We start from the raw sequence: 27,388 nt of genomic DNA, 5'->3' as shown, positions 1-27,388 counted from the left end.
CACTAATTTACAAATGACTATTTAATATGTTGAATAGTGCTTGCTTCTTAGCTCTTGACTGATGGGTAGAATTACTCTAACTATTTGTAATCTGTATTTTGTGCTTGGCATTCTAGTTCATATTTCCTAGTTTTTACCATTAAATGGGATAAAGGTATTTATTTCTAATAAGTTAATCTGGGACAACCAATTTCTATTTTGAGGAAACATTAGCATTTTTGTTATTAACACAGTTCAGAACATATTATTTATCTCGTGTCGGGATAGTAATTGTGATCTTTTCCTAAGTATATTATGACTGGAAAGAATCAGTGATGCCACAGATTCTTTATATGTTACTGATTATCATTATGTTTTTGTCACAATTAAACAAAGGTCTCTTTTGAAGAGCTCTAAAATATATGAGTTAGAATACAGATCTATTCCATGGAATAGGTCAACTCAACTCAATTTATTAATGAGCAAGCTGTACGCTTTTCAAAAGGACTGCTGACGTTTTCTGTGACTACCTTTGTTTATATTATCTGCCATACTTTTACAAAGTTGAGCAAATCTTATTTATGAACCTCGCCTGCACAAAATTAGAGAGGAGTAAATATTAATTGCATACAGCCATTGGTTAGACCTGAGATGATATCCTACCCTTAGGACAAAAGTGGGCAGGATGCATATGGAGGTGCACCAAGAGTCGCAGAGGGAGGTTTTCCAATCTGGGATCGTTCAGTAAACTAATGCTGTCCATTACATATTTTAGATGTCGTCTTTTCAGTCTACTCTACCTAAAGTGCACTACCATCTAAGAAGATAAGCAGTGAAAACCTTTGTGAAGACTGAATTCTAAGGAAATAATCACAACTAATGGTTTATTAAGCTGAAAATGTGATTTTGGGGGGAGTCAGCTATTAAGTTTGATTAGTTTACTACAATTGTAAGAAAATGCTTAAGTCATTTGAATAATAAGCATCATCCACATCATAAATTCTGTACAACGATGCTTTTATGAAATGGAGCCACTTGTTTTTTCATGTTTTACTGTAATATACTTGGCATTTATGTATTACTGTGTATGCATTTCTTTTTAAATGTGTAAGTCTTATGTAAATGGATATAAATATGATTTTTTTAAAAAATAAAATATATGGTTCATGGAGTCTTGAGTGCAAACATTTGACAATTCCAAGTACTGTTTGTATTTACCATTCCACCATTTTTACAGTTTTTGAATTGTAACAAATTGATATATGTTTCCTGGAAGCATGTTTCATGCTTCCACATGTTTCTCCTTCAAGTCTGTCAATCCTTAAAGCTGAAAACCTGCCTCTGATCATGTAAAAAAGAATGATTTAACCTGGAACTGGAGCCAAAAATAGACCTTTAAAGGAAATCAGGGATGTCCTATATCTTTAGAAATAGCACTGTGATGGCTCGATCTCCTTTTCAATACAAAACAAAGCCAAACTGTTTACAAGAGTCAAAAGCAATTATTTAAAAAAATTTATAAAGAAAAAAAAATGATCTCTTCTTATTACCTGTGGACCAAGAAAAACAAACAAACAAACAAACTTTACTAAGAAACACATGTTCACCCAAATACCTTGAACCTCCAGCCAGCACTGTTCAGTGAATGTCAACCACTGCAGAGGTCTGAGGTCATTTCCACTGGAAAAAACAAAACCCCAGAAACCTTTCCCTTTTGTCAATGTGATAGGGCATTAGCCAGACTCATGTCTAACGTTATATGCTTTTAGCCGAGAAGGCCTTGTTGCGACTTCCCTGAAGTCAGTCTTATCAGAGGAAATAAAGACAGAATGATTAACATATATAGTGTATAAAAGTATAGAAGAATAATCTCTTCCCTGTGGCTTTATTTGGTGGTGTTACTGTTGTTTATTCTTTGTTTATATGGGAGATTTCAAAGTAAAATCTATTTAAGAATACCATTTATCTAACTGCTGATTTTCTGCTGCTTGATCTTATTAACAGCAAGACCTGTCATTAGTAATTCCTTTTTTGTATTTAATTTGCTATGTTTGCACGTACATTACATTTGTTTTGATGTCGATTTTTGTTTAACAGATTCACTCAAAAGGTAATGGTAACAGAAACCCTCTCCATTGTCAATAAACAAAAATACTTCCAGTTCTCTGTTTAAGCTTTGTTTTCTAGTCACATATAGTTTAAAATTTTACTTAAACTATAATGAAAATCATTCTTGTTAGTGATCAATCTTTTATCTTCAAAAGTGAGTCTGCCACAAGAGGGAGCACTAAACTTGCTTATGAAAGTGATTTAAAATTTTCTAAAAATGTTGCCTGATTAGAAACAATGAGAAAGAGCTTTTTAAGTTCGTCTGAATATGGGGATCTTGACTTACAGAAATGAAATATAATATAGAAACTATGGTATCATAATAATACAAACTAGATTTGTATCTACTGTTCTGCACAACTTAATTGCATAAACAGTTTTTCCCCTTTAAGAGATCACCTAATAAGAGATATTAACCATTTAAAATAGACTCTAACATACAGGGATATAAAAGATCCAGTTACTTGCCTCAAAAACCATAAAATATTCTTCAATGTATAATATCATTTTGCCAGATTCCAAAACCCATTTAATGGATTAAGCTTAGAACCTTGGTTTTCTTCCTTTTAACTATCTATCAACATTATGAATTTTCATATTTTTAATAATCAGAACCTTTACAAATATAATTTTCTATAAATAAAACTGCTTTTTAAATGTAAAGCAGTTCTCATTTGTATATACTTAGTACATTTTCACAGGCAAAATAGCTCAATTAATTGGCACTTTTCTATAGATTTTAAAAGAAAATATTTACGTTTTAATTTTAATACCTTACAGTAAAAAAATTCTATGCAACTACCAAAAGATCATGCAGAATTTATTTCAGCAAATTACATTTTTTAGTAACATTATATTGTTATTTTTAAAGACATTTAATTCAAAATATTTTAAGGACTATTGAGTGAAAGTACCTTATGGTAAGTATTAAAATAGAAAATTCCTTTTTTTTTTCTTCCAAAATTTAAGCAATCTGATGACTGTATCTTTCTTGTCCCACATTCAGTCTTGTGAGAGGAACAGTACTTTCTCTGACCCTGCAAAGGAGATCACTTTCCTTAACCAGATGCAAGAAAACACCACTTACCCGGTCTTGTGCACTGTTTTCCAATCCCACTCAACAGGAAAATAACCCAAGCCTGCTTGCTGAAGTGTCTCTCAGATTGATTACCACGAAAAGTGTGCACGAGGATCAAAGATGTAATCATTAACACAATTCTTGTATATGCCTGGGTTTATACCTTGCAGATGAACTATGATACACATTCGGCTAAAGAATTTGCCGTTTCAAATTAACTGAATTTTATATGAAAAAATAAGGTAATACATCTTAATGCTAAGACATTAAAAAGTGTAAGATTACAGTTGTGATAAGATAAAATGTACTCAAGAGAAGAGACAGTTTAAGGAACCCAACAGCTTCAAATTATAAGTTGAATATCTATCTAATTAGTTGAACTCAGTCTACTAAAATAATTAAAGGGAACAGTTAGATGAATGTATTTTTTCAGGTGTAACAATCAAAAAGCCAATTTTAGCAAATAACAATTTACTTTGAGAAGCCATTTATTTTATAGGCTACAGTCCAAAAAATCCTATCATTTTCAGAATGTCTTTATACAAGTTGTAAGCAATTTTTATGAAATAAACAATAAGCTCTTACCTATTATCTCTCATATATATTTCGTGATATGTTACCAGACTATATGTTAAGACAGTTGCTCTTAAAAATAATGTTCCTGATGGACTGAAAGACTGAGGAGTACTTTAAGAACCGTCAAAGACTCAGTGGGTATGGTATTTGTTGAGTTTAAATGTATTCTTTGATAACTGATCCCATGTAGAACCCTAAGTAAACCAAATATGTAACTATCTATATCTACCTACTCTGGTTAATTGGCACATTATCATAAGCTTATTAACAAAGACTAATTTTCAGTTATTTTTTTAATGCTCAATAGTTTTACAGAAGTTTAAGTGGAAAGATGTGCTTTGGATGTGACAATATTTTTTTAGTGAGTTATTTAAAAATTAGAGATTTCACATAAAATCTGGATTTTTGGTTTCTCTTAAAACTCCTCCTGGTTTTTAGCTAATGTAAAAACTTGTACATTTCTTCCTTAAGAGCTTTCCTTGCCAGTTTCCCCATTTCTACACATTTCCTTGTTTCCAAAAGAAGCTGGAATCATTAAGAAGTATACAGTCAACTAAGAACCTGAGAGAGGAGGAGGGGCTCCAAAGAGCCCTCATCTCCATGACAAAGAGACTGGATTAACTGACCTCTATGCCCTCTGCCAGCCTGTGATTTCCCTTGACTAAGTAACAAAGGATTGAAGAGAGCTGTACCTTGGTTGGTACCCAGCCTTCCCTCAGGAAATGTGTGGCTAGACAGATTCTCCTACCTAGAAAATCATGTCTAGATGATTACCTAAAACTTCCCATTTCATCCATTTCATTTAAAATAACCATGCATGTGGGCATCTCAAGAATATTAGAAAATATTCAGAATTTCTATAAGAAAATTATAATTGTTTTCTGACTTCACTTGAGTTTTAGGTCTTGGGTCAAAGCTGCAGAGTCCTAGTTTCAGGAAGTAGCTCGATATTAGTGTCACTTTCAATTAAAATGTTTTTTTGGGGGGTACAATTTTTATAAATCGTATGTCAGATATATTTTTCTTAAATCGAAGTTCTGGAAAATCTATAATGAGCAATGTTACAGGTAACCAGTAACAGTGCTAATTGGGCTAATCAAACAGAAGGCCTTTTACTGGACTGCACGTACATTGTTTTTAGACCAAGCTCTACAATTTACATTTCAGTTTGCATGTAATTTCTATTTAAATATTTATTTCTGGGAAATAATTCCAAAAACTAACTCCAATTAGAAAAGTGACAAAAAAAGAAAAAAAAAGTCACAATGCCTGCTTCAGCATTTCTTCTATGTGCCCAAAAATGCTGGGGTCTTCAATTGTAGGAGATACCTGGAAAGAAAATTAGAGCCAGATGAAGGTGCTTCATTGAACCCCTTCCATTCTATACAATTAAACAATTATATGCAATCTTGTATTCCCCATTATCTTATCATACTCATATGGAAAGTTTCAAAACAGGGAACTTTGAACTCAATATTTTAAAATGTATCTATAGTAAAATAAACTGTTCAGTTAGCAAAACTATTGGTCCTAGATGGTACTTTCTTTTATGGGCCTTTCAATAAGCGTCTATAGAAAGAATTTTTTTTTTTTTGGCATTTGCGCATACAACCACTCCTTACTGTTGCATCACTTTTTATTAGATCTTGATGATTAAAAATACGTATATTTGTGCATGTATAATGTGCACAAAAATTAAAAGAATGCATATGCTTGAATCAGCCTAAATTACCTAAAATAATTTTCACTCAAAACAGGAAAAATAATGAGCATATATATCAATTAGAATTTTCAAAATATCTATAGCCAGCCTCTCACTCACTATTAGTCACTAATGATGGCAATGAAGGAAAATTTATCCTTAATTTAATAAGATTGAGTTTCCACAAGTTTGAATTTGACATATTTACTAACAGTAAAATATTTTCACATACTGGTTATTATAATCAAAAGTATATGGTCTTAATTAATCTGTGTTTCTCTACAAAACCCTCATTCCTACAGAGATAATGGCTATGCAATTTCCCCCGTAATATTAAAAAAAAAAGTACTGTTATGTGTTTTTTAGGGACATAATTCATGCTTGAGAACCATTTAAAAATCTTAGTTGACACCAAAGAAGTGGGGGAAAACATTTCAAAACCAAGCACTCAACATCCTTGATAATTTACCTTATATGGCTTGCCATTGACAAGGGCAGACAGAGCTGAGCGGGGAATTTTGCCAGATCTGGTTTTGGGTAACTGTTTCACAAACACCGCTTTTCGAAAAGCAGCCACCGGGCCAATGCTCTGTCTAACATGTTTCACAATTTCTTCTAAGACTTGTTCCTCTGTTGTACTTATATCTAGGGAGAAAGTTCAGATGGTAAGCTCTGGATTAACTTTAATCATTCAGGGCCCCAGCAGTCGGGGAGGAGAAAAACCTCTCACCTTTTTTCAGCACGCAGAGTGCTAACGGGACGTGACCTTTCAAAGGGTCTTCCTTGCCAACAACAGCGCAGTCGGCCACAGTGCCATGGGAAAGGACAGACTGTAATTTAAAAAAAGCATTCATTTAGAATATCTATACACATATATATGCAGTATTTATCATTTCAACTGGGGAAAATAGTACACGTCAGATAACTTAAAAACCCATAGCTACCTCTGTGAAAATTACTACCAATTCACCATTCACATCACTATTATTGAGGTGATTGGTTAGGATTGGTAGTCACTCAGTAAAGGCTGACTAAGCAATTAAGACAAACTGCTTAGCTTACCTGGAAAGTAAGGGAATGATTTCTTCTTCATCTCAATTGTTTATTAATGAAGTCTGGGAAACTATGCAGTGATACCACTTGGGAACAAATTGCAACGAGCCTCGGAAAACAGATGGCCTCATGGTGTTTTGGCTTCAGTGCTGGCTACCATGAGGACACCTTCCAGAGGAACCCAAGGCAGCCCCATCAATAAACAGTGAATTGGGGTTAACCCTGGGGGTCCAGTGGTTAAGACTCTGCACTTCCACTGCAGGGGGCACAGGTGTGATCCCTGGTTGGGGAACGAAGGCATGGCACGGCCAATAAGTAAATAAAATAAAAATTTAAAAAATAAACGGTGATTTTATTTCCACCTCTGTTACTGAGCAATGAACAGAGCACACTTCTCTTCCTGAGTGACCACCCATCCAGAGAGGATTTTCCAAGATGTGGAGAAAAGGCTGGACGTGGAGTGAAGCCCTGACATCAGATAATCACCACTGTTGACCAACCATTTTCATATTGTTCACCCTAAGCTCTAAATGCCTTAAAGAGCAAAGCAAATTTCTATCTGGAATCACAAGAACTCAGAGAATAGAGTAACCACATGAAATACAGAAGCTTAGGATTAAAAAAAAAAAAAATTCTGCTGTGATGGGACTTTTAAAAATAAATGTTCAAAAAGTTCTTTTCTGGGAGATTAATATATATTTCAGTGACTCCAAACCCCTATGGCTGGAGAAAACAGTGAGCAAACTTGTAACCAAGGGCTAGATTGGCAGTCCTCATTCTTTCCTCCATGCATTCATTCAACAAACATCTACTAATACCTCCTATCCTCCAACCTCCTATATTGCAGCAGGCTTGGTGGTGAGCAAAAATAAGCTGGGTACTGTCTCACGGTGCTTACAGTCCAGTAGCAAAGGGTGATATTAATAAATAATCATGAATATTTAATTACTATGAATGTCTAGATGTAAAGTGGTACAATCTTTGGGGAAATAACTTGGATTTTTAAATGAGAGATAGAGCCAAAGCAACCAACGTGGCAGAAGAATATGGATCTCAGAGAAACCTGCCCTTAGGAAGTGACTCAGGATGAGCTCAGGTCTAAAGGGTCTGTATGCAAGGACCCTTGCATACAGGGGCGGGGCAAAAGCCCTGTGGAAGCACCGGGCTTGTACCATTCAAATCTAAAAGGGACCAGTGTGGCTGGAAAGCAGAGAGCAAAAGTGAGAATGGTGTAAGAGGAAATGAAGCTACAGAGATAGAAAAGGGCTGTGAATGCGAAGGGCTTCCAACTATTTTAGTAGCATTGGAAGGTAATAAAGCACTTTCAGGAGGTAAGGAGGCGATGCAAGATCAGAATGGATTTTTTAACAGATTTTATTTTTTCAGAATAGTTTTAGATTCACAGCAAAATGGAGCAGCAGAAAGTACGTTGTTCCCATATACCTCCTGCTCCCATTTACACACAGCCTCCGCACCATCAAAATCCCTCACCAGAGCAGTAGAGTTACAACTGCTGAACCAACACTGACACATCACTATCACCCCACTCCACAGTTTATGTCAGACTTCACTCTTGGTGTTGTATATTCTATGGGTTTTACGGCACGTATCCATGATTATAGTATCTTACAGAGTAGATTCACTGCCCTAAAAATCCACTGTGCTCTGCCTATTCATCCCTCACCTTCCAATAACTCCTGGCAACCACTGATCTTTTTTACTGTCTCCAGAGTTCTTTCCAGAATGTTAATATAGTTGGAATCGTACATATCTAGCCTTTACAGGTTGGCTACTTTCACTTCAGAGTGGATTTTGAAAAACAAAAACTTACTTTGGTTCATTGTGACGAATAAATAGAAGACTGTTGAAGGTGGGTGTCATAGTTTACCCAGGGAAACACCCAGAGAGGCTACAATAGTAGACTAAGGTTATAGTAGTGGGTATAAAATGATTCCAGAGTTTTTAGAGGTAAAATGGACAAAATTTGATGATAAATAGGATATGAAGTAAGAAGTCAAAGGGGTTAAAGATGATTCTGTGGTTTTTGGCTTGAGTAGCTGGTTGGATAGTGGTGCCATTTTCTAAGCCAGAAAATGCTGGTGAGGGCTAGGCTTGGGAGGAAAAATCATGTATTAAGTCTTGGAGATATTCCATTTGAAGTACCTTTCAGACATCCGAGTCAAGGCAATTGGATCTGAGGAGAATCTTAATCTGAAAATGTGTATCTGAATGCCATTAATGTATAAATGATAATGAAAGCTATGCACATGGATGAGATTATTTGGGGAGAAAGCAGTGAGAGAAAAAGGTAAAAGCCTTAAAGAACTCTTAACATCTAAGGACTGTATGAAAAAGGAAAAGCTGACAAACTGGACTATAAAGGTACAGTCAGAGAGGGAAGAGAAAAACCAACAAAATCCGGGACATGCCACTAAAAATCCCAAACTTTCTATGGAAAAAAAAAATTAATCCAAGCTGAAAATGAGCTTTCTCTTCTCTGAACTCCTAGAAGACTCAATGAACTGCTAGAATGTTTGGTACAAACCCAGTGGACTATCTCACACTGCCCCTAATTAAGCATGCAAATCAACAGTGCCCCGTAAACTATTGTTAGCATCAGCCTTGAAGTATTCAGTTGTGAGGGCTGCCATCGACATAGCTTTTGACTCCTACAGTGCTCAGGATGGTACGCGATAAATAAATGATTTTTGTACGATATGTTTTATTAACTTCATTGCTGAGATGAAGGTGTCTATGCCCTCTTTCCTTTAGTTGGTTCCTGACTCAAAAGCTTCTGCAAAACACATACTACACAGACCATACAATACCACCTGCTCTCACTGCTTCAGTGTGAACTCTCAAAATGTTTCCCATTTGTTAAGGTCTTATTTTCTTTTCAGTCTGTATGTTGAGAGTAGAGGCATATTTTATTGTCAGAACTTTGTTTGGGCAGTTAGTCTTGACGGTCACCAGCCCATGGAAGAGAATACCTTCTCTATAGCAGGTAGGACACAGACTTGGTAGGTTCAATCCTTTAAATCCGATTTAGTATTCCCTTAATGAGTAGAGAAAAATACTTCTCCCTGGCTAACCAGAGTTTTAATGGTCAAAATCCCACTTATTACTTATTAAAGTGTTCACTGGTGCTTCTATACCTGAGTTTTTGAAGTTTTACAGTTTAAATCACTGTAAAAAAAAAAAAAAATCATACATCCAGATATTTTGCACCTAACCAGTATGACTATAATTTTAACTAAACTGAACAACAAAACTTCTAGTCTGCCATTATTTCACCTTGCTATTTTAACTTCCATCCTTGGTCTCAGTGTTTTTAGAAGTGGATGGGAAAACGCTGACTGGTTTTCTATAAGGGCAGAGAGTATTTTAAAATCAGAAGTAATATATAACACAATTCCTTGTAATAGCAAAGTTTCCCATTTTTTGCCAACTGAAGATATGATTCTTAAAAATCTGTGAGAAACATGTCATTCTCCAGAATTCCGTGCCATCTGTAAATGAAGTTCATTATAGTGGATAAAACATTATATTATTCTATCAGTGTTAAAAAGATGCCATAAAGGAAGAGAGGCAGCTTTCTGTGTTGGCTCCACAAACAGTATTTGCATGCCAAATAATGATTTCAACAACTGAATTGTGAAAAGGGAAAGCATCAAAATATGTCTTGGCAACATATTGGGACAAAAGCCCACCAAATGTCCTATGGGGGAAAAAAATCAAAAGCCACATTCATATACTCCCTCCATATAAAATTCATGAAGTATCTGTGGTTAACTGGCATTCAAGTACCCAAAAAAGTGACACAACTTAAAAGGTAATTGTTTCACCCAAAGTGAGCATATAAATGTTACTGGTAACAGGCCTGGCAAGTAACTGTCATTCTTGGTTTCTGCAGTACTGCCATTTTTGTGTAAATTTTATTTGATTTAAATGGCTTTATGGTTTTAGTGGGCTAAATTACACAGGTTTCTTAATTATGTTTTAAGTATTTTAATTTTAGAAAAAATTAGTTTAAATCAAGCACCCTCGTAAAATACAAGGAGCCACTCTGCAGTGGGAGATTGTCTTTGCGATGGGAAGAGAAGGAATATTGTTTTACCTCCTCTGACAATGGAGTCATCTAGGAAACTGCCAGATTCCACATCTTCATCAATATTCATATCAGTGCCCAGGAAAATATTCAGCAATTTTACAACTATTTACATCCAATAGTCATTTAATGTTGGGTAGAAATGAAATTGCATGGCATCTTTGTTGAATGTGCACTTTATGGAAATATATTCAATCTTGAAGAAATTATTCCTAAAATAGTGAACAAAATAGCTAACTTGAAAAACAAACAGTGATGCTTTGGTCAGAATAACCTTCGAAAGGGCAAATTGTATGCGAACACTGCCCTAGGCTTTAAATGCAGTATTTTAACACCAGATTTCCAAGTTTCCAAGGATACTTGTAGGATTATTTGACAAACTAAATCTTAAGCTACGAGTGAAAGAATGAAATCAGGGAGCCCAATTTGTTCCCTGGAGATGTCTCTGCATGAAAAGATCTGCCCACAACAGTGAAAGAGAACTAAGCAGAAGGACCACATTGACTCCAAGTAATTTGAGCTCGCATGACCTGAACTAGCAGATTTAGGACACATTCTTCTGAAGAATACCTTCAACTTCCACCTAAGTGTCCCAACTGTCCAGCTAGATGGTAGGCTTTCAAAGATTAATCAGCTCTTCAAATAGATTTGGTTATTACTTGATATTTATAGAAGGCCCTCACATGCATTGGGATATGCAAGGATAATGTCCTCTTAAATTTCTAAAAGCCATTGTAGGACTCTATTTTCTTATGTCGAGGACAGAAAAGAACATAGCATAGTTTCCTGAAATGTTTGTGATGTAGTCATTTTAGTAGAATTTCTGTTTGACTTAGTCTTATGTAAGGTGATAAATTTGTCAAATGTTACTTTGGGAAACTGAAAAAGCTCAGATATTTTCACTGTATATAAATAGACATTCAGTCTATTTTTATTTTCTATAAATAATACTCCCAATGGATTTAAGACCCTCAAGTCCTATTTCAAAAAATCAAAGTGAAATCCAGCATTCATTATTAAGAATCTCAGAAAAGCATTTAAATATAAAATAAGGTTTGGGCACTTTAGTAAAAGCTGTCATCAATATGAACATTTCATGTACATATTATCAATTTGTTAAGCAACTTTGCTAGGAGCTGGGAAAAAGCCGGTAAAAATGTTGGTTTTCAACCCTCTAATAGATTCTAACATGGAGAAGACAACCCAGAATTGAGATATTAATTTCCTTATTAGACATAAATATACAATAAAGAGTTAATCATTTAATTCATATAAAGGGAGACATTCACTTCAAGAAGGCTTAAGGCTGAGAGGTGTCCTGTTACGTGCTATGAGCACTCTAAGACCCAGGGACAAAACTCCTGTTAGATGTCATGGATTCTGGCACAGTTTTTTCAGTTTTGCTGTTTTAACTGCCTATCTTCTGCCTGCCTCACTCTGCTGTTACATATAGTGAGAAGCATGTCAGTAGAAACATTAAAGCACAATATATATTTGAATAGGTTGGCACTCTTCATTCTAAAAATAAAAGAGAGAACTAAGAATTTTGACTGATAATAAGAGCTATGCACATGTAATCTCTGTATTTTGATTAGCTGAGTCTGCCAGAAATGGACGTAATCTCCTATAAGCAAGAAATTAAAAGTTCCTGAAGCCAGAACCACCTTTTGTCAACACACCAAAATACATGAAGCATAAATTTCCATTTCAGGTTATCACAAAATTCACAGTCAGTTAAAAACAATATTATAACAGCAGGTAAAAGTCACATGTTCCAAAATATTTTACAAAATTATTTCCTTTTACTCAAATAATATCACATTGACTGTCACTAAGAAAGAAAAGCCTACATGACAAGAAGTGTTAAGTGTTAAGTTTGGGCTGACGTTAAGTACAACATTTTGAGAAAGTGATCATTTTTTTAATTAGAGAAAGGGGAACTATGATTCTGCATACTCTCATCCTATTGCATTATCAGTCATACTGCTTTAAGCATTTTCTTTCATTTAAACTGCAGTTTGCCCCATTCCATTAGAAAACTATTCTGGGTTTGGTTCTGGAAAAGATGGAGTAAATACATTCCATCTTATCACTTCCACTAATTGCGATGGAATACTTTGGGCTAAAATTCATACCAGAAGACTCTATCAGAACTTGAGAGACAACCTGATGGTGAGTCCCTTGTTTTTTGTTTGTTTAGAAGTTTTGGTTTCATTGTTATGTTGGTTTGTTGATTTTGCCTCCTATATATTCTGGCCTGGGTTCTACATCAGTCAAAAATGTGGAACTGTCAATAAGTACAGACAGAAAAAGCCCCAAGAAATGCTGTGTCCACCTAGAGGTCCAGGAAAAGCAGCAGAGGAGCTGGGAAACAGAATCATTTTGATTTTATCCTCCCTACTCCAGATGGACACCAATGAAGAAGCAGTGCCCCTCTTCCTTCCTACAGAGCTGTAACCACCTTGTTGACTCTTCACACCTTTCACCAGGTGAATGCAGCCAAAAAGCTGTGTCCTCTCCCTTCTCCACTATCACTGTGCAGCAGATCCTGGGGATGGAGCACTGGGGACTCCCCCATCTTACACCAAGAGAGGAAAGATTCAGTACCACTTGTCCTCCCCACCAGCAGCCATCCAGTTCCTGAGAGTTGGAGAGTCCCTGTTGACTAGCTCTGCCCCATATCAGGCAAGTGCTAGCAAAGAGACAGAGTCCCTTCCTCACCCCAGGGACGCTGTGTAGGTAGACCCTGCAGGACTGAACCCCAGCAGGAGTACGGGGAGGCTGAAGCCCTGACTTTATACCGAGAAGAGCAGTAAAAGGGAGCCCTGGGAATCAAAAAGTGAAGAGTAGATCGCGGAGAGAAAGGAGCTAGAAAAAAGGATATTTTAAATCTGAGTATGATGTCCTGAGCCTACTCTAAAGTTGTATATGCATGAATCCAACCAGAATCAGCACAGCACAGATTTTGAGCACTTAACTTGAGTTTCAGATTGGCTTCTGGGAGAAAGACACAGTGAGATGGACTAGAATGGCACTGTAAAGGCTTTGAAAACAAAATTGACATTGGAACCACAATCCACAGAAAGTGGGTAAGGACATGTGGTATGATCTTAAATGGCTTGACCATCTGCTAAAATAAACAATCACAAGAACAAAAATCCAGATGATTTTAAAAGGATCCAAAATCTCATAAAGTAATAGTCAAAATGTAAAACGTAAAATTATTGGACATGAAAAGAATTAGGAAAACCTAAACACTTCTTTAAAAAAGATAATCAACAAATGCCAAACCCCAATCCAAATATTACAAATATCAGATAAAGATTTTAATGTAGCTATTATATCTGTAGGGGAATAAAACTTTCTAGATTTCCTCATTGGTCCTATAAAAAACCCTAGCCTCCTGAGACTCTTCAAATACCTTGAGAATTTGATCTATAGCTGTTTGTTTAGTTAATTGCTCTGATATGAAAGGATAATAAAATTTTCTAGTTTCCCTGGGTGGGCAAAATGCTTACATCCTAGGCTAGATCCCTAGGTTAAACTCATAAGGTGCTGGGGAGACTGGCTCACTATCTTCCTTGGTATTTACATGTCAAAAAGATGAAGGCTTAGAAGTTGGAAACATTTCTAGGTTGTAAAAGTTGAGACACACAGGGCTATCTGCCTCCTGGAGAGATGTTATGTACATATCAAAGAGCTGGAGTTTGGATTCAGGCTATTATGTGTCCAAGGAGACCTCTTTAGGAGGGGGAAAGATAGCTGCCTCCTTCCTCTTTATAAGCAGAGAAAAATAATTTTCCTTATTTCTCATCTATGGTGTGGCTGGCTACTTATGTAGGGAAATTTCCCATCGGCTCTTGTTGGGTCACCTAGGGATAAGACTGGGAGTAAGAAAGCGATGACACACTTATTATTAAGAAATCTGTCTTTGACAAAGAATGCCTCATTTGCACGTTTAGGATAAAATTAACAAAGATAAATATTAAAAACTCCACAGTAACTGTGGCCCAGAAAGTATGGGCAAGCACCCTTGGAATGAATGGAGAAGTTCTCAGCAAAGAAATAGAAGCTACAAAAAAAGAACCAAATGACTTAAAAGAAGGGAGAAAATGTAACATGAGGGAATTAAAAAAGAGAAAAGGCAAGAAGGAAACCAATAATAAACCTGGAGACATAAATATAAATATATCAATACTTAAGTTAAATGTTAATGGTCTTAAAAACACCAGTTAAAAGATAGAAATTGTAAAATTGGATTAAAATAAGAACAAGACCCGACTATATGTTATCTACAGAAAGGCCACAGGAGACGTAATGATCTAGATATATTAAAAAGGAAAGGATGGAAAAAGATAAATGATACAAACACTATTAAAAACATGATTACCACACAAAGCCAACTTCCGATCAACAAAAATTACTATAAATTTTTTAAAAAATCAATATATTAAAACAATAATACATTGCAACTAAGTGAGGTATATCCCAAGCAATGCAAGGCTGGTTCAACAGTTGAAAATTAATTAATGTGATTCACCATATTAACAGGCTTAAAAAGAAAACCCACACAATCATATCAATAGAAGCAGAAAAAGCATGTGACAAAATGTAACATTCTTTCAAGATAAAAAAAAAAAAAGATAGAAAAAACCCCAGCAAATTAGTAATAGAAGGAAACTTCCTCATTTGATAAAGGCCATCTACAGAAACATCTACAGGTAGCATCATTCTTAACGGTAAGATATTGAATGCTTTTACCCTAAGATCAGGAACAAGATGAGGGTAACTGCTCTCATCACTCTTACTCAACATCATAGTGGAGGTTCTAACCAGTTCAAAAAGGCAAGAGAAAGAAATAAAAGACATTCAGATTGGAAAGAAAGCAATAAAACTATCTCTATTCACAGACAGCATGACTGTCCACACAGGAAATCCCAAGAAATACACACACACACATACACACAACTCTTAGAACTAATAAATGAATTTAACAAGATCATAAGATACATATCAGTTCATAAAAGTCAATAGCAGTTCTATATCCACTAGCAATGAAAATTTGGAAACCAAAATTTAAAAAAAATTCTATTTACAATAGTTCAGAAAACTAAATACTTAGGTATAAATTAAGAAAACACGTTCAGAAATTGGGTCATTTGTAGAGACGTGGATGAATCTAGAGACTGTCATACAGAGTGAAGTAAGTCAGAAAGAGAAAAACAAATATTGTATATTAACGCATATATGTGGAACCTAGAAAAATGGTACAGATGAACCGGTTTGCAGGGCAGAAATAGAGACAGAGATGTAGAGAACAAACGTATGGACACCAAGGGGGGAAAGTGGCTGGTTGGGGGGTGGTGGTGGTGAAGTGATGAACTGGGAGATTGGGATTGACATATATACACTAATATGTATAAAATGGATAACTAATAAGAACCTGCTGTATAAAAAAATAAATTAAAAAAAAAGAAAATATGTTCAGAATCTGCATACTAAAAAGTATAAAATATCAGTGAAGCATATCAAAAAATACCTAAATAAATGGAAAGACGTACAAAGTTCATGAATTGGACAATTCAGTATAGTCCAGATACCAATTTTTCTCAACTCGATCTACAGATTTCACACAATCCCAATCAGAATCCATGCAGGATTTATTTTAACTATAGAAAAGCTCATTCTAAAATATATATGGAAAAGTAAAGGAACAGAATATCCACAACGATTTTTGAAAAGTGGAGTGATTCTGAAACTAGTGGACACTATTCAACTCTAAGACATTCTATAAAGTATCAAGACAGAATAGTATTGGTGAAAAGATAAACACACAGATCAATAAAACAAGAGATACTCTAGAAATAGACCCACTCAAATACTGTCAGCTAATTTTTTACAAAGGTGCAAAGGCAATTCAATGGAGAAAGTCCAGTCTTTGCAACAAATAACATATGGAAGAATTGGCATCCACATTAAAAAAAAAAATCCTCAACCTATATCTTGCACTATATACAAAAAAACCCCTCAAAATGTAAATGTAAATTGATATAAAATGTAAAACAATAAAACTAAATGTAAAACTATAAAATTTTAGGTGAAAACAAAGAAGAAAGTATGACCTTGGGTTAGGAAAGAGTTCTTTGATAAATATTATCATCTATAAAAGAAAAAAATGGTGCATTAGACTTCATCAATATGAAACACACCTTTGCTCTATTAAGAGCACTTTTAAGAGAATAAAAAGACCAGTCACAGACAGGAAAAAAATACATATTTGCAAACTGCATATCAAACAAAGGACTTGTATTCAGAATACCTTAAAAACTCTCAAAACTGAACAATAAGAAAAACAACCCAATTTTTAAAAAGATGGGCAGAAGATTTTAATGCCAAAGAAGATACATGGATGGCAAATAAACACAAGAAAAGGTTTCCAACATTTTAGTCATTACAGACAATCAAATTAAGAGCACAATGAGATACCTTTACACATCTATTAGGATGATTTAAATACAGAATAATGGCAATTCTGAGTACTAATGAAGATGGGAAGAAACAGGAGCCCTCAGACACTATGGGTGGGAATATAAAATGGCACAGACGCTCTAGAGAACAGTTTGGCAGTTTCTTATAAGCCTAAACATACACTTAACATGTAAACCAGCAAACTCACTACAGGCATTTATCCTAGAGAAATGAAAACTAATTTTTGCACAAAAACCTGAACTTGAATGTATATGGCAGCATTATTTATAACTGCCTCAAACTAGAAGCACTTAAATTATCCTCTAATGGGTAAAGGAAACATAAATGGGTTAGTATGTCCACACAGTGGAATACCGCATGGCAACATAAAAGGACAAATAATCTACATACACACAACTTGAATGGATCTCAAATGCACTTTCCTAAATGAAATAGCCCAGTCTCCAAAGGTTACATACTGTATTACTCCATTTATATGAGATTCTAGAGAATGCAAAAACATAGGAACAAAAAAAAAATTAGTGGTTCCCAGGGGTTAGGGGTGGGGAGGGTCAGAATAAAAAGGTGACATTATGGGGAAATTCTTTGGCAGTATTGAAATTTTTCTGTATCCTGGTTCTTGGTGATGGCTACAAGAATCTATAAAATAAGTTAAAAACTCATAGTATTATACAATAAAAAGGAGGATTTTACTCTATTTTAAGGTAAAAAAAATTGAAAACATTTAAAAATACTCTTCTGGGGACTTTGTGTAATTTACACTGGAAGAAAATTCTCAGGATTTAAGAGTACAATAAAATGTTTAAATCACACACCCAGCAAAGACTATATGTAAACCTTGTTATCAACAGGCGCAAATCAAGAAGCTAGAAGCAATCAAGTAGCAAGGATCAAGAAGCAAATGTATATAGACTCTCCCATAAATTACAAATATATGTAAGTGCTTAAAATTCCTCTCTACCACTCAGGCAGGAATCAGGGGAATTTGGAGAACAGGAAAATCCACAGGAGAGAAAGTGAGGTGAGAGAAATACCAGAGTGACCAACCGAGCCTATACTTCAAAGGAAGGGTCTGGAAATTTTCCAAGTGGAATGACATAACCTCAACATTGACTTCAGCTCAGTTCTGTCCCTAAACACTACCTGGAATAAAAGACCAACAGTCATCCATACCTCTTCAATGGCACCTGCAGAAATCCTGTGACCTGCAACATTTATCACGTCATCAACTCGAGACATAACATATATGTAACCTTCTTCATCCATGTAACCAGCATCCATGGTGTCATAGTATCCCTGAAAATAAGAATAAATAATGTCTGATTAGCATGTAGTATTAGGTAATGTAATCATTTTTAAGCTTGGTAAAATATAAAATGTGATAGAAATAGGTTTACTATATTCATTTGAATTTTTTTCATAACTAGCCTATGGAATTAAATTACTTTTGATTTTGAAAGCCTACTAGAATCTCTCTGCTCCCCTAACAGCCAGGAATAAAAGTGTTCTTATATACGTTCACGTTAAGTGTTTGAACTGAGAGTTGTAAAGCTTATGAACCCAATTTCTTCCTTTTAATGGAGAAGTAATAGCTCAATATTTCCAGTATACTTTCGTATTGCAAAGTAGTTCTTTGACAGATTTCTTCTTTAATTGTGTTAATTTTTAAAAGCATTAAAGCTCTCTATGAATAATTACAAAATAGACCACTAGTTTGTTAACATAGATTTGGATTGCACTGGAGCTTCAGTGAAATATAGTTAAATAGTAAGTATAAAATTTAATTTTTAATCAACTCAAGAGTAGCAGTACATCTTCACTGGTCCAGATATCACAATAGAATGAAAAATCAAGAATAAGAAGTAGAAAGAAATAAATATTACTTCCCCTAATGCTTCTGAGTTACATTAATACCTGTATTACAAGCATGGGCTTCAGGACAAGTCCAGGTGAGTCACTATTTGTGTTTCTAAATCTTCCTAAGACTCAGTATGCTCATCTATTAAATAGGGTAATGGACCATACCTTATAAGGCTGTGAGACGCATACATGAGATGGGGCATATAAAGAGGGCAGACCCTGGCACATCATGAGCCCTGAATAATTGGCAGCTCTTACTGCTATTACTATCAGAGAGTAAAGTTAAGACATGGGCTCTGGAGCCAGAATATATGGGTCCAAATGTCAGCTCTGTGACTTCTAAACTGTGGGCAAGTTATAGAACCCTTCTGTGCTGTTATTAAGTCCTTAGAGGAAAGGGTTGAGGTCAGGGTAACAAGACAGAGTATAGATTCACTACATATAGTTTAATCATAAACTATGGTTTATGGGACTTTGAAGGAGCTTTCAGTGTTAAAGGTGGTCATGTTGAAAACCACATGCACATATTATGAGCCACTGTCAGGTTGTAATTAATCACATCAGTACTCTGATGATTTGACTGTGGCCCATCAGGCAGATAGATTGGGCTGATTGGAGTCAACTCTACTGACAAATCTTCTCTGCCACAGTCCCTTGGGGCACGTTTAATCTTGGCTACCGAGGTCATTTAACCCTGAGACGTCTTCCTAAAGGAAGCTATTTTAATTCTTGTCATTTTTCTAGTTGATTAGGTTAGCTGTCCTTCACTCACAAATAATAAAGATAGAATGCTAAATAGACTCACCTTTTTTAAAAATGAAATTCTAATCATTCATTCTTTTTTACCCAGTGTATAATGAGGACCAGGTATATCTCTCAGGGAAAGAAACAGAAGCGAAGAAACAGCAGAAAGATGATAGTGGGACCCTTTCGCGTATTATCAATTATGTGCTGTTATAAACACAAACCACAGAGTAATAGGTAAATGATAAAACAGAACACAGAAAGATACTTTTTGTTATCCAGAGCACTGGAGGTTAGGCGATGAGAACACAGTCTCTACCCTGTATCTGTATTATAAAATAAAGAACTCAGAGGACACTCAGGAAAGAATGTCAGTAATAGCTAAAGGGATTTTTAAAAATACAACTTCTGGCAAGCAGAACAAATTTTGCTCACATAACCAGCGGAAAGGAGGTGAAGAGGTTCTAATGACAGTGTCCAGTTCTGATCAGATGTTCTCAGTCTGTGCAGAGGGATCCAATGTGAGAAATCATACAGAAAGTCCCCAGAAGTTTTAGTTTAACAAAACCTTTCTTGATATGAAAGGCTGTTAAATTTCAGAAAAAGCTGCTAAGAGAAACGGAGAAATTTCTATGCCCAGAGATTGATAAAAACTATTAAAATGACTTATTTAGACATTTGAGGTTTGGGCATTCTTATCCCTGAGATCTGGAAACTGGCCCAAATAACCTTTAAAAGTTGCTTTGTGATCCATGATTCTAAAAGCCAGCCGCTCAACTTAATAGGCAAGAACTAGAGAGAAGTGTGTAAGATGATTTTTTAAAAAAGTACAATAAAGTTCTTACAGGAAATTTTTCAAAGTATAAATGCTTGAATGCCTCCTGATTCTTCCAGAGTCCTGAAAAAGCTCCAGGTGGTAATGGCAACCTTATATAAAAACAGAGCAGTGAGAATTATGATGAAAATGGTAATAAAGACAGATTGATTACAACTAACAGTTTTTCACTGTGATGGACAATTACAATTCAAATCCCACATTGAATTGTAACCCCTAAATCCACTGGACAGATCATGTCTAACTGAGGCTGAAGTGGTTGACCATGACATAGCAAAGTCACGAAGGGATGACTGTGGTTTCTGGGAAGGGCACAAAAGGCACACACATTTGGCATTCAAATAATTATTAGCATCAATCATTGTTTCAGTAAGAAGAATAACATCTGCAAAAAGGAACCAAAAATGCATCACTGAATTACTTTTTGAGAGAAATATCCTTCCACTATAGGCAAACAAATCTATTTTTTTGAAGTATCAAGGTACCAACTGCCACCTTTGCCAGTCTCTTTGTGATAAGATGTTCCAATTAAACATCCCACGAACAGTCTTATCTTCACAATCAATGTGCCTCCCCACTCTGAGAATTCCCTCTCACTCTTCTCTCTTCTGTTCTTTCTTTTCATGAGCATCCAGACCTATGAGATTTCTCACCCCTATGAACACATGAAGATAAGTGAGCATATAAAGTAGAAGGTAGCGTATATCTGTTCTTTTCAATCAATTTCCTCTTATATTTCTTTCATTCCTCCGTAGTATGAAACTGGTGTTATACACACAACAAGGGCTTAATCTTTATCTATCATCCATCTGTCTATCTATCTATCTTTATATAAACAAATGAATTCTCATATCGGTTCCCTGTAGGAAGTATTACCTAACAAAAATAACCACTCAGTGTATTTTCAGGAAACTTTTCAGATGCTTTATAGTTTAGAAATTTAGATACTGTAAAACTTAAAGATTTTCAAAACCCTACCCTCCTGTACTCACAAAAAACACCAAGTGAAGCGGTGACTTCACAGGGCAGATGTGAGAAAATGGAAAATGAAGTAGACATGGTTACTGCCAACATGAGGCAACATCACACACATTCTACCCCAATATTAGACTTCTGAGACACTGAACTGTATTCTCACATTCTGTCAGGCAGAAAATGCTGTTACCAGTGGGATCCGCTGCCCAGCTGGGATTGCCCATTTCCTCTATGTCTGGCCTACCCATAGGTCCTCCCTTGCTAGGTCTTCTTTTTGTAATATTTTAAGATGGAGGAAAAAAGGCTACATCAGCGTTTCTGGACCCCTTGTAATTTCATAAAATGCATGCGAAAGCATTTTGTAACCTGAAAAAAAACCCCCAAAACTACAGAGATGCTGCTATATTGTTGCTGTTGCTGTTGTTACTATTACTGTTCATCACTAAACCTGCAGGAAGGCAGCAAGCTGAAGCAGATGATCCCTTCAGGTCCTTTTACCTGATTTTTCTATGTTAATCTTTCTAATGAACCTTGTATATAATTTCACTTTATCTGTTTGTTTTAATTGTTAATATTTTTATAACAAGTGTAAAAATCATCATTAAACATTGAAATACAATGTGAATATGGCAACCACTAAAAATCATTTATTTAGCAGCATTTACAGGATGCTGAGGGTAAACAAATGAAGAGGACGCTGAGAAGAAATGACAAATCAAAAGCCAACATGGGCCACAAGAGGAAACACTAATGAGTGAAGCCGACTATACTCAAAATATACAACTAGAACAATAAACCTGACAGAGATGCATTCCGCTTGCATATTAAGTAAGAAATAATTTTCAGTTGTTTCCCCAAAAATGTACCACAATATATAGTTCTTTCTGTGTTTCATGGGGATATTCTTTTAACAGATGCTTGGGTATAAGAAAATACCTCCCTACAATAAGAATAAAAAGGCCACTGTGATAATAAATGGCAACTAACATTCAGGCTGTACTGGGGACAACAGAGAGTGGTGCGGTCTGAGATAAATTTGAATGCACACACCAGGTCGAGTGGCAGCAGTTGTTCCTTAGTTCCACAGATACACAGACACACAGAAATCCTGATCCAAATCCGTAAACACAAAACACTGCCCATACGAAGAACAATGCACACAGAAGGGCATATTGTTAAAGAAGTGTCTCATCCGTTTTATCTACCCCAAATCTAAGATTCTGGTTCACCAGCATCCACGCACTGCCTCGTCACAATAGAGACTTCTGAGTGTTTGCAATAATAATCCAAATGAGTTAGTACTTAGTGTATCGAATGTGAGCTGAGTTTCCTGGTGGCCTAGAACGTACCTAATTGAGTGTGTGCACGTGAGACCAAGAGTTTAGCATTTTCTGGTAAGGGTGTTACTGGAGAGAAAAGGAAATCTTACACTTCCCAGAAGTTGGTTAAGTTTGCAATCTCCATTCTTAAAAGAAGATGGCCTGATAATCTGTGTTTTCTCTTACTTCCTGAAAAAAATTTGGTACTAGCAATTAGTAACATATAGATTATATTCTTATAATTAATTAAAGCCTAGAGGATTACAAGTAGAGGTAGCCATCCTCCAAAATAAGTAAACAAATAAATAATAAGCTTTAAGGATACCAGCTTTCTCAGCTGTTGCACAAAACTTTAAATATCTGCATACATTTTCTGAAGAACAGGGACAGTAGGGATTTTTATATCATCTGTAAGAAAGGTCTGCATAAGTTTGGATATACCTATAGACCTTGGGAATTAAGTATAACATAGCAAGTGTATATCCAGGAAGAGAATACAGAATAGGAAGGAGAAATCCAAGGCCAAACACAGTATTAAAGAGGGACCAGGGAAAAAAAGACCATGAACAAAAATAACCAAATCACAACTGTATGAGAACCAGGATAGTATGTGAGGGGCCTCCAGAGCAGAGTTTTAATAATGACTGAGCGTTCAACAAGGTCAAGTGAAGTGCAAATTTTGTTTGAAAGTGGATTCAACAGAGGTCATGGGACTTAGTGACTGAGATGCTGTGAATCTCCCCCAGGATCGCCATTTCTGCAGAGTGGAGCCGAAAGAACTGGAGTGATCAAGGAGTAAGCAGGAAAGTAAGTGCAGGCAGTAAGGTTAGACTATACTTTTTAAAAGTTTGCAGGTGACTGGAAGGAGAGATGTACGTCAGGGTTTAATGCAGAGGCAGGCTGATTTAGGATGGGGAAGAGTTGAGCAGAGTAGCCAATGGAGAGAGGGTGGAGATTTGAGAGTTAGAGAAGAAAACACCAGAGGAATTATTTGATCATCTAATTTATTTATTCATTCATGGATGCATGCATTAACTCATGCATTTTCTTTATTCAGTCAAGTATTTGTTGAGTGCTTGGTATTCCTAAAATCACTGTGTTAGACATTAATGGAAAGAATATATAAACTATTATCTGAGATGCGTGGAGATCTTGGAATATTGTGTATTTACAAGAAATTTAGTAATTTTTAGAATACATATAGGGAGAAAGACTGTAATGAATGATGTCTATTCCATTAAATTAATGACATAACATCAAAATGTAAACATTTAAGATATTTGTCAGGCAAGTTTTACAGCAGATGGTTAAATCCTATACTGCCAGGAACTCTTGGAAGGGAAGTTTTTATCACCAGCCAAGGTATGGACCTGCTGCAAATGGCATATGTGTCTGGTCCCAAGTCATTTTTGAGATGCCCCTAGAAAAATTCTTCATTATCCCCAAGTCTAACTGAGGAACAGGCTGGAAAGCAAGATATGAAATCACAATTGGTAATTAGTAGGATAAAATAAGAGAATGCTATCCATTCTTCACTAATAAAGTCTGGTGTCTAAAAATTCAGATGTTATTTCAATATTGAAAAGAGACTCTAAAGAAGGTACCTTGGAAAATGCCATTTATTGGTCCTAAAGAAAAGCAGAAAAGGGAGTTCCAGAATTGGAAGTGTGTGTGTGTGTATATATATATATATATATATATATATATATAGTTGCTTTATATATATATTATTGCTTTATATATATATATGTACTTCATATATATATGAAGTAAAACATGTGAGAAGAGAAGCAATAATCTCCAGAAAGAAGTTAGGTGTATATGAACTAGAGCAGAATTTTTTTTGCAGTATTTGAAATTAACGCTTTTCTTGTTGCTAACCTAATGATTATTCTATATTAAATGCAGGTTTTCCTTCTGGAATAGTGAGTGCACTGGGGCTCTACTTCTAAAGTTCTAGAAAAAATACTTTTTTTTTCTGTAGTTACAATAACATAAAAATTCATTGGACTGGCAGAAGGAAGGAAATTTTCTGAAAATACTAAGAAATATGTCGGGAAATGCCTATCCTCATCCTTCAAATACAAGACCAAATGTTACCACCCTGTGATACCTTTCCTAACTCTTCCCAAACAGAGTGAAAAGGTGAGTTTTGTTACAAACTATCCAATTGTGAATGAGGAGTTTCTCTTAGAGAAAATCCTTTCCAAAGAGAACATTCTCTTAAGTGGTAAGAGAAATAACTGAGGCAGCAGTAATGTGGGGTGTGTGTGTGTGTGTGTGTGTGTGTGTGTGTGTGTTGAGGGGGAGGTATCATAGAGAAATCCTTAAATAGCTAATGAAGGAAGAGAATGTCCATCACTGTAGAAGGTAAACATCCCTGATCAATCTGAAATAAATAAAACTCCTAGATGCCTCCAATCCCAGATAAAGGACGATCTGTACTCACTGCTCCATCAGGAATCCCCATTTGCAACACAAATACTGTAAATTGAAGACAAAACTCCTGTTCCCTAGAGAATTCTGGAGTTAGATCCCAACTTTGCACTCCCAGTATTTCCTACAAGGTCTTTAGGCTCTACTTGTGATTTTCCTACGAAGCTACTTTTCATCTCCCCAGAAGAGACTGATTAGGCCATAATTTCTTTCTCTCTGGGCAGACAAACAACTGGGTTAGAAATGTGAGTTCTAGCTGTGTAACTACTAATGATGTTCAGATTCCCATGTCGAAAATGAGATAATATCTGTCCCACTGCCTACCGCACAGTGTTGTAAGGCTAATAAAAGATCATACTAAAATCTGCATAGGAGATTTAGAAAGGAATGGGATTACAATTACATGACATCCTTGGTTTATTCAAAGGATACACTGGTGAAGGAAAGCCATACTGATCCTCTCCCAAACAGCAGCACAATAAGTGACCAAATCACTCCTGCAAAACTATAAGGATGTGAACAAACATCATTAAGGACCAAGTGTTCAATATCTGGAGGCTGAGAAATCGGCAGGCACCAGAGTACAAGCCACTTAGACAAGGCCATCCAGCTCCCTGGCACCCCATCACTGCCTGCGGGGCACAGGCCAGTGGGACACAGCAGGAGGCAGACAAGCTGCACTTCCAACAGCAACAACCGTGTCTGGTCAGGGAAAAATGTGTGCCCACGAATCAGGAAGAGTCAGAGACCTATGGCTTTAACAACAGTGAGCACTGTGGTACTGAGGAAGGCAGTGCAGTTAACCTTTTCTCTCATGCCCTGCACGGTGTTGCCTGGAAATTACTGACTCATATTTCTGCACTTTGAAGCTCTGGTTGCAATTACAGAAGCACCTTCTAAAATTCCTGAACATTTTGTATTCATAGCAATTCAGGTATCATAACTTTCCCACAAAATTAACTGCCTGGCGTAAGTTTCAAAATCAAAAGAATTTTCTACCATGCAGGCATGCAGTTTTCTCTTCTACTAGAAAGATAAATCCTTTGAAAGCAAGTAATCTACAAGAACTGCAAGACTGATGTTTATTACATCCTAGGGTCTACAGTAGTTTAGGAATCACTTAAATGTCTACCTTCTAGTTTAGGGATCCCCAGAGGAGGAAAACAGAGATTTCTAGAAAGCCTTAACAAAGGAGTTAAAAGAGCTGAAGTGGATCAAGAGGTTTTATCAAAATTACCACATATCATTATTTCTGGTTTGGGGATGAGTCATCTTAACATGATAAACTGAATCATTACGCTTAGTACCTTGCAAAACTTAGAAATATGATTATAGCTTCAGATTTTAAAGAAACTGCCAGAGAAAGATAGTTTCAAATGTTATTTACACTACTTGTACCAGATTTTACAGTGAAACAAGAAGCTATAACTGTATAAAAAAACAAACAAATTTGGGATTAAAACAGTGAGATGTAATATTTTTGCTGACTTACTTTAATGTAGTTTGAACCCCATACATTTCAAATATTCTACGCAGCTTTTTCCCTCTATTCTTTCTAATCACTACAGGTATAATTAGTGAACATAAGTAGCATTAGGGAATATTTTTCTTTCAAAGAATATTCCACTTAATTATTATACAAGTAATAAAGAAAAGCATGGGCATGAATAATGGAGAAGAATGGACATCTATCTCTGGCTGGCGGTCTCTCCCCACGGTAGCTTTTAATGCCAGCTCCGTTTTAAGCCTCTTAGGGACCGAGTCATTCTTATTATTGATGGCCTCACCTCATATCCATGCAAAGATAGTATAATATAGCAATACACCATATAAACTAGAACTTTTTCTGAAAAAGAAAAGGTTATATTTTTGCTTTTGAAATCATACGGCAAGAAGCCACACCTATAGTTTACCATTGGTTATTATTTCTTAGCAATCACTGTACATACTCAGGAATCATGGGAAGTAAGAAAATGCAACCTAAAAATTGTTTGCAAATAAAATGAAAAATTTATGAAGACTAAATTGACAATGAAGTTGTTAAGATGTTAAAGTTTATAGATTTTCAATTAAATATATATTCATTTTGATTATAAATTTTTCAAGTTTCTTAAACATTAGAATT

General features: G+C 35.7%; 2 protein-coding genes across 15 annotated transcripts in view; one reads left to right on the top strand and one right to left on the bottom strand.

Annotated features, from left to right (window-relative positions):
- PPFIA2 (PTPRF interacting protein alpha 2) overlaps positions 1-2,814 on the top strand; it is a 468,430-nt gene extending 465,616 nt beyond the window's left edge. For all 9 annotated transcript variants that reach the window (XM_082350737.1, XM_082350734.1, XM_082350735.1 and 6 more), the window contains one exon: positions 755-2,814. In XM_082350737.1, the coding sequence (XP_082206863.1) occupies positions 755-783 (29 nt within the window). In that variant the 3' untranslated portion in view covers positions 784-2,814. The remainder of the gene's footprint in view (positions 1-754) is intronic.
- An 822-nt stretch (positions 2,815-3,636) lies between these two features.
- The window catches only part of ACSS3 (acyl-CoA synthetase short chain family member 3), a 142,090-nt gene continuing 118,338 nt past the window's right edge, over positions 3,637-27,388 (bottom strand). For 5 of the 6 annotated variants that reach the window (XM_082350744.1, XM_082350747.1, XM_082350746.1 and 2 more), the window contains 5 exons: positions 20,544-20,625; positions 18,268-18,390; positions 6,175-6,274; positions 5,914-6,089; positions 3,637-5,071 (listed from right to left, as the gene is read on the bottom strand). In XM_082350744.1, the coding sequence (XP_082206870.1) occupies positions 5,003-5,071; positions 5,914-6,089; positions 6,175-6,274; positions 18,268-18,390; positions 20,544-20,625 (550 nt within the window). In that variant the 3' untranslated portion in view covers positions 3,637-5,002. Of the gene's footprint in view, positions 5,072-5,913; positions 6,090-6,174; positions 6,275-18,267; positions 18,391-20,543; positions 20,626-27,388 lie in introns of those variants that run through there. The other variant, XM_082350749.1, reaches the window with a different exon arrangement.

The sequence above is a fragment of the Balaenoptera borealis genome (genome assembly GCF_965194805.1).
Source record: "Balaenoptera borealis genome assembly, chromosome: 13".
NCBI lineage: Eukaryota > Metazoa > Chordata > Mammalia > Artiodactyla > Balaenopteridae > Balaenoptera > Balaenoptera borealis.
The sequence above is the reverse complement of the archived record's forward strand: the minus strand, read 5'-3'. Positions and strand labels throughout refer to the sequence as shown.